General features: G+C 42.8%; 1 protein-coding gene across 4 annotated transcripts in view; it reads left to right on the top strand.

Annotated features, from left to right (window-relative positions):
* Nucleotides 1–11,672, top strand: part of MECOM (MDS1 and EVI1 complex locus) — a 193,949-nt gene that overhangs the window by 177,081 nt on the left and 5,196 nt on the right. For all 4 annotated transcript variants that reach the window (XM_009884426.1, XM_009884425.1, XM_009884424.1 and 1 more), the window contains 4 exons: nucleotides 6,363–6,529; nucleotides 7,895–7,972; nucleotides 9,746–9,915; nucleotides 11,015–11,159. In XM_009884426.1, coding sequence (XP_009882728.1) covers nucleotides 6,363–6,529; nucleotides 7,895–7,972; nucleotides 9,746–9,915; nucleotides 11,015–11,159 — 560 coding nt within the window. The remainder of the gene's footprint in view (nucleotides 1–6,362; nucleotides 6,530–7,894; nucleotides 7,973–9,745; nucleotides 9,916–11,014; nucleotides 11,160–11,672) is intronic.

Below are 11,672 nucleotides of genomic sequence, written 5' to 3'. Positions count from 1 at the left end.
TCTGTGTGCGGGACTAGTGCAGGAGCCCCCGAAGGTGCTGCCCCTGCGGATAGGGGCTCAGCCCTGCTCTCCTCTGCGTGCCTCTGCGGCACGCTTCAAAAGCAGCGATGGACCTTTGCTTTGCGTACGTGTGGCTTTTAATCCCATTTTCTGCCTGTCAAGCGATGGTTTGCGCAGCTGCAAAAGATGCAGCAGGATCCTGAGATGAAAGGAGCTAAGCAGGCACCGAAGGACTCCTGCGAGCACCCGTAGACGCTCAGTGCGCCCAACAGATAGGAGGTAGGGTTAGATACCAGACTTGGAGAGCACAAGAGGTGGTTCCCAAACATTTTCTTTACAGTAGAGGGAATTTAGTGTAGCGCACGAATGGGCCGTGGTGGGATTTGTGATTTGGCCTAGGCACCCTGAATCCTCTGTGCTCAGAAAAGTGGCTCTGTTTGGGCATATTTGGGAGGTTGAAAAACCCAGCATGGTCTGTTTCTTCTGTCTGCTTTCCTTGACATTGGCTTGGTCCTCAAATTTCCATCATCCTGCTTTTTTTGTGAGCGTATGTCTCCTGGCCGTGGTAGTGCTTTGAGCAGCTGTGGCAGAAATAGGTATTTAAAACATCAAGTGCCTGGAGCAGGATGCTGATTCAGGGATGAATCTTCATCTTGAGAGATTTGAATATGTCGCATGAGCCTTTCTATCTCCATTCACAGTTGCATGTGCCATATATTTCAAGATTATTTCAGAGTGTTTTTCATTGCTTGGCAGGAACCCTATAGTGCAAATCAATGGGCAGCACCCTCTCTTGAATGGATCACAATTTATTTAGTCTGCAGACTCTTCCATCCCCTTCTGGTCCCATCAAGAGAAGGTTGCTCTAAAGAGGTTCTGGAATTATAGTCAAGACTTTATTTGCAATAGCTTTATGGAGAATCATTGTTAAATAATTAAAATAATTTTACAAATAAATGAAAATAACTTTGGTGAGTGCATTAACAAAGCTTTTATTTTACTGGGCTTATTTTAGGACACGATCCATTCTGTTAGTTCAGCTAAATCCCCACCAACTGCATGAATACAAATAGAGTTATTCTGGAACTATACTGCAGGTCAGCAGGAGTTTCTCGCTACTGCTTCATAATGATGGGTCTCCTGAACGTGACTATAGCTCAGCCAAGTTCCGTGGCTGGATATCCAGATACACACAGTTTCAAGGCAACAAATTCACAAGTTGTAGTTTTTAGAGAAAGCGTTATAACTTGAACTGGGGAGGAAGAAATCCTGAGCTTTAGTAGTTGGGTTTTCAAGATTTCTCTAAATAACACTAGTAAAAATAGAAAGCAAACATTTGAACAATTTTTTTTCCCATGAGTTATGGCCACAAAGTCAGTTGTTTTTGCGATAATGGCAATGAAGGAGTCACGTTTGTAAAACATGAGGTCATGTAATTCATGACATTGTCTGCTAGATTATTTCATATCGTCAGGTTATTCTTAAAAAGCAGCAGCAACAACAAACCTTTGCTTTATTTACGCCACTTTTTCTTCTGTTGGTTAATAAATTTTAAGACAAATATTCAAGGCCCCTGCTGATGATATCTTGCCCATTGAAATGTTTATAAATACTTGTTTTAGCCGATTATGGTAATGTCTGCATTTTTGAGTCGGAGCTGGGGAATTGCGACTGCATATTAGTTTGCGTCAGTAGGAGGTTAATAGCCTCTCAGGGAGCGGGAGGGAGGTGGGGGAAAGCTGCTTCCTTTTCCAGACATCTGGACGCAGATAGAATCAACAGCTCTTATATATGTAAATCAAAAGTTACTGTTCTATATAAAATACTGTCATTCACTGATCTCAGATTAGGAGCAGACATGACTTGTCCATAAGGCAATAGCTGTATGCAAAATATGTAATAGGATCTTCTCGCTCTCCTACCTCCTCGGGGAGCTTTCTCCATGGACATGGCAATTACACTAATCCCATCCTCGGGGTCAAGCGGTGCCTTCCTCCCCGTGCCCTGTTCAGGGAACGCCGCAGCCCTTGGGCGCTCGGCTGGGGTGCAGACCCCTCCCGAGAGTGCTGCCCGGTGGCTCGAGCCACATGCCTGCCTCCCTGGTGGTCCCTGAGGACCATCCCTGGAGAGGTGAGGTGGCCACGAGCACCAGCCTAACCTCCCGGGACGGATGCTGTCGTTAACAGCTTGCTCCAGGAGTTTAGTGGATTGCTGACCAGTAGCATCTCCATGGTCAACGCAGCTCCTGTGGAGGCAAGTCATGCTTTGCAGTTGGCCGTAATGGTGTTTTGAAGGAGTAAGAGCTACTTCGGTTGTGTTTCAGCTGAAAGAGGGAGTTTCATTGTGGAAGAGGGGAAGTCATCTCCTGGGTTAATAATTAGTCAAAAAACCCCACCCAAACCAAACCCTGGGGAAACAAGGGTGAGAATAAATTAGTGATTTTTACAGTCATTGAAGATTATCAGTGAGTCCACCTCAGGGTGTCACTGGGCTCTGAACTGGGGCACATATCTATAAATGACATAGGAAGAAGGGTGACGAGGCAAAGAGCAGTGTCACAGACTGGTTATTGAGAATAGCTAAATGCAGAGCTGACTATGAAGATTTTTGCAGAAGATTCACAGAAAGCTGAGTCACTGGGGATTAAAACGGCAATAAAACTCAATGTCAGAAAGTACCCAGTAATACCGAGGGGAAAGTGTGACTCTTAGCTCGTGTCATTCAGGAAAAAGATCTTGGAAATCGGTAGTTTTATGAAAATATCATCCGAGTGCTTAGCAGAAAGGAATTGAAAACATCATTATGTTATACTGCCTTCAGGTCTTGAATGCAGCTGAAGTCCCTCTCAAAAAGGACAGAGTAGAATTAGAAAAGACACAGAAAAGTGCAACAATGATGACTGGAGGTAGGGAGCAGCTTCCATACAAAAAGAGCCTAAGTAGATTTTGATTTTTTCAGCTTGGAAAAGAAATGCCCAAGGGAGCTGTGCCCCAGCTCTATGAGACCATGAATGGTGAGCAGAACCTGAATGCGGAATGGTTATTCATTAGTTTTTACAATACACACACACACAGAAAAAAAAAATAAAATGAGGGGCACCCAGCTGAATTATCAAGCAAAAGGCTTAGAAGGAACAAAAGCCAGTATCTTTTCATATGCGCCTAATTAAATTGGCAAACTCTCCTTGACAAAAATATAAATGGATTCAAAAAGGGTTTAGCCAAATAAATGGGAGCTGCAGCCACCAATGGCCGTTTAACACTGTAATCGAGATGTAACCTCCAATTAAGGCTCTCGCACCTCTCATTCTGGTGCGTGACAGAAGACACCAGGGAGAAGGTCTGTCCCTTGCCTGTCCTCCTGCGCATCCCCTGGGACCACTGCTTGAGAACAGGGTACCGGCTTCCCAAAAGCCTGTGTCGCAGGGTTGGAATTCCTGCTTGGCTTTGGTGCCTGAGTTAGCTCTCGGCGTGACAAACCCCACTTTTCATGTTATGTGGTTAAGATTTTGCAAGTGGGGCTGATGAGCGGGGGTTGTCTACCTGCATATAAACTCATAGAGACTTTATATAGAGACAACACCCATGTGTTGTGGGTCGGGGCCGGCAGGACTTTATGGGCTGTAACAAGCCCAGGCACCCGTCTCGCCGTAGGGAATTGCATCCTGAAGGTCCTGAACACCACCAAGCTCTGGGACGTCTTGAGAAAATACCCGGATTGTGGTTCTTGTGAGCCCTATCTCCAGCAGATAGTAACTGCTATAATTATCCTGACAGCAGTGGAGTGCCACCGCCTCGTATCAGCAATGGCTTAGGGCCGAGCGCTTCCCGTTGTTGCTGATGCATTTCTTGAAAAATATAAATCATACCAGGTAACTACATGGATCGGTCTTTAAAAAAAAAAAAACAACCACACAACAAACACAATAGTCATTCCTACAGTGAGAAACATATTTTTGGAAAGTGAGTAATATTTTAAAATAATTGGAAGTGCTCATGTTTCCTCTGAATGAGGGATTTAAGATTAGATGCTGATTTCATACCTATTCTGGGACTGGTGTAATCCTGGAGGCGGTGTTGGAGGTAGCGCTGATCTGCATCGCTGTACATTAGAGAAGAATCCGTCTCAATTTCTCCTCTGGAAGTCCTATTTCCTATCCTGGAAATAAGAATTAAAAAAAAATAAGCATGACTAAGCCATTTTAAATGTAAAGGGGAAAATAGTTGCTTTAATATATTACTGTAGGGGACCATGTACATGAGAAACGGTGATCCAAAAATGATTTAAACCCACTAGATAATGAAACTGACTTGAATATTAAATATACATAAATAAAACATTTATTATACTTCTCAATGCCCTTATTATTCTTCACCATAAATATGTGCTATCATAACCCATGGACTGTCTTGTCACTGCTAATCAGCCCGAAGGCCAAAGGTCATTTTTCATTCAAACCGTGTATTTTCCGCAATTGGAAAAGAGACAAACGTTTTCTTGCGGGGAACAATTAGAAGGAATTAAAGGCAGTGGAAAGGCTATCGTAAAAGCTTTAAGAATCAATTCTGATTACAGAAAAAGATGAAGTCATATAAAAAGAAATATATGGTAATGTTGAGTTGTATGGGTTGATAATGACATCTCGGTGCCGCGATAGAATTACCTCCTCTCCCAGCAGCATCATCATTACATATCTCACGCCTGTGATCAGTACATGTCAAAATCCTTCATATTGACAAATGTGCTGTCCACTTGCATCTGTGGAGAATGTTTTAGCAGCTGAGTGATTATGAATCAAACCCCAGAGCTTACAGCCCCTACTGCCTTGCAATGCTTTCACATTTGTTGCCTGACAAGTAAATGTATCTTGACTTCCCTCTGAGATTTTTTTTTTTTTCCTTTGCACCGTGTTTGATGAAAGACATTTGGCAAATTGGCAGTGGTACCCTGTACATTGCAATTTGTCCTCAGCATTCGGAATCTGAGCATGAAATGAGAGGGCAGGCTACAGGCTAAAGGGAAAAAAAAAAAAAACAACAACCCAAAGCCGGAGCTAACTAGCACGTGAATGGTCATTTCAGAAGACAAACATGCAATTCTGCCCATTAAAATAAAATTTAAAAAAACCCCAACAAATGTGCAATTCTTCCTGTTAAAAGAAAATTTTAAATCCCAACAATTGGAGTAGTCTTACGGATTTTGAAGAATGGGCTGGAAAGGTGTGCTCAGCTGAGGAGCATTCAGCATCTTCCCTTTCATATAATTTCCTCCTGCATTAAAAGCAAGGGAGTGCACCAGGGCTCATGCTGTGGGTTTTGTGCTCTGTAGGTGAGATCTTGGGTTTCTTTTTTTTTCGTTTGTTTGTGGTGTTATGAGGAGGCAGGTGGTTACTCTCACCTGTCAGTAGGCTCAGCAGCAGTCTTGAACTCTCCAAGTGACAATGTTTGAGGTTTTGGAGCAGTTTTTCTTGCTCAGTTCTAGACACCTTAAAGGAAATCATTCTGTAGAAATTATTTAGTGCCCACTCCCTGAAAATTAAAGTCCTTTATGACAGCTGACCAAGAGTAGAGGCATCTCAAGGTGCATAGGGTTTACATACAACTAAAGGTAGAACAGGAATATCATGACCTTGCAGAAAAACAGGATGGGCATCTAGCAGGAAATGTAAACACATAGCACCAAACCCACCAAAGCTTCATTTCTTACGGATTTATCTCATGGTCTTGGACTGTGATGGGCAGGAAGACTGGAGTGAATGGTTGGGACATTCGTTGAGTCTGTGGATCTGGCTCGTTGCAGCCCTTGGTTGAGCTAGAGTGTTCATAAGGTTTCCTCTGTAATATTTGTCCTCTGCAAGTCATTTAGAAAAATGTAGGAATTTGTTTATTGTTGGGATCCCTATTTTTTCTGTTGATTTGGTCAAAAATGGCCAATGGTTTCAATAGATGAGATGTATAGACTCATAGGCACGCACCCACAGAGCATGACTGCATAAACTGGAATTTTATAGAAGCTGGGGCTTAAAAATAAGAAGAAATGAACACTGACTAACTGAGATTTTGTATGGAAAAAACTTTCCATTATAGCAACAAGGGCAGGCGTGCTGCTGTGTGCTGGCCTTGCAAGGAGATGGCACCCTGCTCTAGCAGTTACGGCCGTTATCCCAAGTGGGGCAACATCATGGCCACCACCTTGCCTAATGTACTCCATGATTTTTGAGACTGCAACTCTACATTTGCTTCCCCCCCTTTTTTTTGTTTTCCTTTTGGCAGTGTACGTTCGTTGTATTTTGGGTTTCCAGTGAGGGTGGAGAGCCGAAACATTATTCGCCGTGACGGGTTCTGTCCTATCTTCTGTTGCAGATGTCCGCTATAGAAAACATGGCCGAAAAGCTGGAGAGCTTTAGCGCCCTGAAACCGGAGGCCAACGAGCTGATCCAGTCGGTGCCGTCCATGTTCAACTTCCGCGCGCCGCCGAGCGCCCTGCCCGAGACCCTGCTGCGGAAGGGCAAGGAACGCTACACCTGCAGGTAGCCCCAAAACCGTCCCGGGCTCCCCAAATCTCCCCTGCTAGGACAGTTGATGGGGGCCGCGGTGGGTCTTTCAGGGCCCTCTGTGCCCAACGAAACATGGAAAGCGTTTCGCTTTGGGGTTATTTGTTAAACGACTGGTGTTAATAAACAAAGAGTTTGCCCTGTATCATAGCAGTTTGATAAATGAGGTGGAAACTATTATATAAACAATTCTTTTTTCCAAATTTTCTCATCACTTTCATATGCACAAGTGTGCTTTCATTATTGATTTTTTTGATCATAAACTACAGACGTGTTTTTTCTCAGGCTTCTGGTTTTAATATCCAAAGGGATCAGTGATAAAATACATGACTTATTAGGACTTATGTCTACAGAGTTTAAAAAAAATACAATGAAGATAGTCATGGTACGTGCAAGCAAAATGAATGGGGGCTTTGTCAAGGAACGTCGAATTAGCTGCGTGGGTATTTTGAAGGCTTATACATCACGTTGTGAAAAAATAAATGAGATGTTAAAAGTGAAGGGATGCAATCTTCCAAGTCGTCACGTGGAGCAACCGCCACCCTCATTCCCTTCAGAGAGCGCTGTGCGTGCTCTGTCCCCATGCAAAAATGGGCTTAATGCCATCAATAGAACGGGGCCAATTAGGAACTGAATATTAATATGTTACTTGACCAAAGAGGGAGGGCTCACAAGAATATTTTTTTTTTTTGCCATTATTGCTCCTGTGACATATTATCAAGTTTGGAGAGTGGGTTTTAAATTGCATTATTTAGGTCTCTCTATCATCTCCAGAGTGCGCAGGCGTTTGACACTGGCATATCGGTTTATCTGATCTTTTTGAAAACATGTCACTTTCTTTCAAGACATGTTTTTATAGAAACATACCTTGATGGATTAGGTCTTTGAGTCTTGTCTGCTCTGATCCTATTCAATGCACAGAGTGATGTCACGTTTGCTGACACGTAGAATTGGTTGAAAGGTTTGAAATTTGCTTACAAGGAGGCAGAAATCCAAGGTTTTAATAACAGATTCTCTTGATTCCAAATCTGAATGTGACAGGTAATCACCTAGTGGTCTTAGGAATTTTGGGTGATCTTTAAAACTGGCAAGTTTTCATATATCCCCTGCTTATGCCCAGGAAAAGCTGGTTGGTGCCAGCTATTCCAGTCCCATTCTTGTGCGTGCACGTCTCAATCACTTGTATTTGCTGAATGCTTTTACTGGAATGTCATTACACCAAAGCAATGCCAATAGTACCATATATTAATAGTTCGATTTGGGCTACGCATCCACTGCCTCTCAAATTGGGACGAAGCCATTGAAGGTTGCATTGTCTTATCAAACCTTTTCTTATCACAGATACTGTGGCAAGATTTTCCCAAGATCTGCAAACCTAACACGTCACCTGAGGACGCACACTGGAGAGCAGCCCTATAGGTACCGCGACCCCTTACCCGTGTCTGTGGTGTGGTCAAGTGAATAAAGCAGGGGAGCGAGTGCTCGACAGCCTGGCTTGGCCAGCTCCAGCCCTCGCTCCTTAGCGTTGATCACCCACCGTTGCATTTTGGTCTCAAAAAAGTCTTTTTGTGCTCATCTAGACATGGGCGGCTGCATTCGATGCTACACCATTGCAGCTGCGGAGATGGGGAAAGGTTTTGGTCCTAATTAGTGAAATTATTTTGGTTTAGGGAGCTGCCCGGGCACCATCCACAAGTCCTGCCTTTGCCTCGCGGGATAGCTGGCGCTTCTGAACCAGCATGGTTGAAGTGATTTTCAGCAGGGCTCATGGTCGTGTTTTCCCTTGCAAAAATGTTTTGGGGTTTTTTTGTAAGAGCTCTGCGGTGTTATTTCGGCCGAAAGTTGACTGTTTCGTCAATCATCTGATTTCTGAAAGGTCCCGGTTGCAAAGGCATTACTGTATTTATTTGTTTTCTGCCTAATCTGGATCCTTTCTGAGGTCTGCTGAACCAAACCCCATGTGGGTGTACTCTCTTGTTGATAAGAATACGAATGTAATATTTTATCCAGGACAGTCACATGCAGAAACATGTACAGAAGCTTCACCTTATTGAAAATGAAAGACTAATTTAAATCAACTGGAAAGAAGCCAGTTCATGTTCCAGTAAAACAAATGCACCAATTTCTGCATTTTATGAGCTGTAAAGAGCAGAGTAAGCTCATTGTTTGTAAGGAAACAATATGTTTTTTGCCCCTAGTCTCTTTGGGAAATGAGATTCACATCTAATTTTATTGAAGGAAGGTCTTGATGCGTGTTATACCCGTCCACTACATAAAAGCCATGAGCAATTAGTAGCATAATGGACGATTTCAGCACTAAAAAAAAATTTGACAGCATCGACAAGCGTAAGAGAGGCACGGGAGAAGTAAAAGATTGAAAAACTAAAGTGGTGAAGACTGCTGGCTAGTTGCCAGCCAGAGAATTTGGAATAGTTATGGTATGACTTAGTAATGGCTTAAAGAGCAATACAGTAAAAGCTTTAGGGACTCCAAATCGCTACAGAGTATGAAAATTGATGCCTCTGGTACCAGAGTGATAGACTAAACTACTCACATTGGCACAGTATTAAAGGTTGGGATTGTTTATTGCTGGTTTTTGCAAGATAACCAAATTTCCTCTGGGATTAGCAATCGAGCAAGCTAATTCCTCAAGAAAAGATTTAATCACACAGTATAATTTAGAATAGGAAAAGAAATAGCCCTTTTTACCTTATTTGAGCATTAGAAGAGATCTGTTTCATGTTTTTTCCAAAAATGTTTGATTGTATTGTATTGGCAGCACATAAAACAATAGAGTTATTGCTCTACTGTTTTCAAACTTCCCAACTTTGCGTGCAACAGTTTGAAAAACATGGGAATCAATTACCCCAGCTAATTTGATGCCATTAACTCTGAAATATTATGCTTATTCCTAAAGGTGGTATTTAAAATATAAAGCTTAATGTGAATTAAAGCTAAAAAACCCACCACAGAAGTGACATCTCCATTCCAAGAGCACAGCGCTCCAGCTATTCAGCCAAAACATGTCTTTATTTCATGGAGGGTTTTGCCTCGATAGGGACCAAGGAACTGCAGTTGGGTACTGAGGCTGAGCCCAGAAGGTGCTTCATGTCTCTTAGGACAAATTTTACATTTCCAGCTACTAACAAACCCTTTTCTACCCACCTGTTTTTGTGTTTTTTTTTTTTTTAGATGCAAATACTGTGACAGGTCCTTTAGTATATCTTCTAACCTGCAGAGACATGTCCGTAACATCCACAATAAAGAGAAGCCATTCAAGTGTCACTTGTGTGACAGGTGTTTTGGTCAACAAACCAATCTTGACAGACATCTAAAAAAGCACGAGAACGGGAACATGTCTGGTATGTATGCCTTTTCCCTCTCCAGCGTGCCCTACAGACCGCCAGCGGTCATACACAGGCACCTCACGTTCACTTTCAATACTACCGAGTGTCAATAGGCACACGTTGCTCTGCGCCGTCTGCTCCAATGAGTGGGTTTTTGGAAAATATGTAAGTGCCTAAGCTCTGCTGACATTTAAAGTGCTTTGAAAATCCCAGCATAAACTCTACCCTTGTATAACTTAATACCACTGGATGATGTCTTTTCTTTTGGTTTTAATTAAGCCGACCGTAGCATTTTGAGAACAGACTGGGAAAATTGGTTTAATCCCATCTCCGCAATCGCTTGGCTCTCAATAGGACTCCTAGATTTAGAGTCTCAGGGGCAACTCTAAAAGATTTTCTTGGCACCCTCTAAAATATTCCCACTGTCAGGAGCTGAAAAGCGCGAGCTATTATGGAGGTAATGGTGCCTCCCAAGCGCCAAAGCAAATCGGTCACCGCACGGCAGCAGCAAAGGCAGCGGCAGGTAGTGGATAGCATTGGTCTGGTTTAGGTATCTGCAGGGTTTAATAAAACCCCTGTCTGCAGTCTTTTCAGTCTGTGTTTTGCTCCACTGGAAATAACAGGTACATGTAGTGAATGCAGAGCTGTCTTTTCCCCGATGCACAGAGAAAGGCGTCTGTCGCTGGTCTCTTGATGCTAATGAACCTGGGTGATTATGTCAATGGCTGCTCCATATTTTAAGCAAATCTGCATGATTCGTAGCTAAAATGAAGCTCTGTTTGCTCCGCTCAGCCATTGGTCTAACCCAGTTATTGACTGACAGTGTTGGAGGAACAGGAGGGAGATGTTGAAACAGATACTTGGCAAAGGCAATTGTAAACCATGGGAATGGCACCCAGCACGCAAGCAGTCATTTTCTCTGGAAACCACCTTCACCCATGGATAATACTTCCTTTCTAATTATGGCATAAAACCCAAAAGCTGATGGATCACTGTGACCAACTTTTCTGGGTCTCACCCATTTTAACCATCGTTTCAACGTCCATTTGATTTAAATGGTTAAATATAGAAGACGTAAAGGAACAGCAACAGAAGTCCTCTGTTTTGCTTTAAGGTACTGCAACATCTTCACCTCACTCAGAACTGGAAAGCACAGGGGCAATCCTAGACGACAAAGAAGACTCTTACTTCACAGAAATTAGGAATTTTATTGGAAACAGCAACCACAACAATCAATCCCCCCGAAACTCAGAGGAGAGGTAAGTCGCCACTCTTCCTTTTCCAGATTAAACCTGATTTTTCACTTTTGATGAGTTATTTTAGCAATCTGGTTGCTTCAGTGTTCACACCGGTGTCTTATGAAAAGAAACATGTTGATGCCCTCCCCGTTGTGCATGAACATATTCCCAGTGCCAGATGCTGGACAGAAGGTTATCTATGAACACATTTCTCCTTCTATCAGGAGTTTCAAGTTCGGTTGAAAGTTCCCATCGTTGATTTAAGTCTGTTGAAAAATTCCCTCATTTTACATTCATGGCAGAGCAGGTGAATTCTACATCCTGTGGCTAAATCCTAGAATCATAGGATGGTTTAGGTTGGAATGGACCTTAAAGATCATCTAGTTCCAACCCCCCTGCCATGGCCAGGGACACCAGGTTGCTGGTAGAGCGCCTTACTATTTAAATGCATTTTAAATGTGTAATTAATAAAGTAGGCTAAGCTCAATTCTTGGATCAAATGAAAGATTCTAACTGAAAGTCTTTTCCCGTAAG

The sequence above is a fragment of the Charadrius vociferus genome, unplaced genomic scaffold (assembly GCF_000708025.1).
Source record: "Charadrius vociferus isolate BGI_N301 unplaced genomic scaffold, ASM70802v2 scaffold104, whole genome shotgun sequence".
Classification (NCBI taxonomy): Eukaryota; Metazoa; Chordata; class Aves; order Charadriiformes; family Charadriidae; genus Charadrius; species Charadrius vociferus.
Note: the sequence above shows the minus strand (reverse complement) of the source record. Positions and strands in the feature narration are given on the sequence as shown.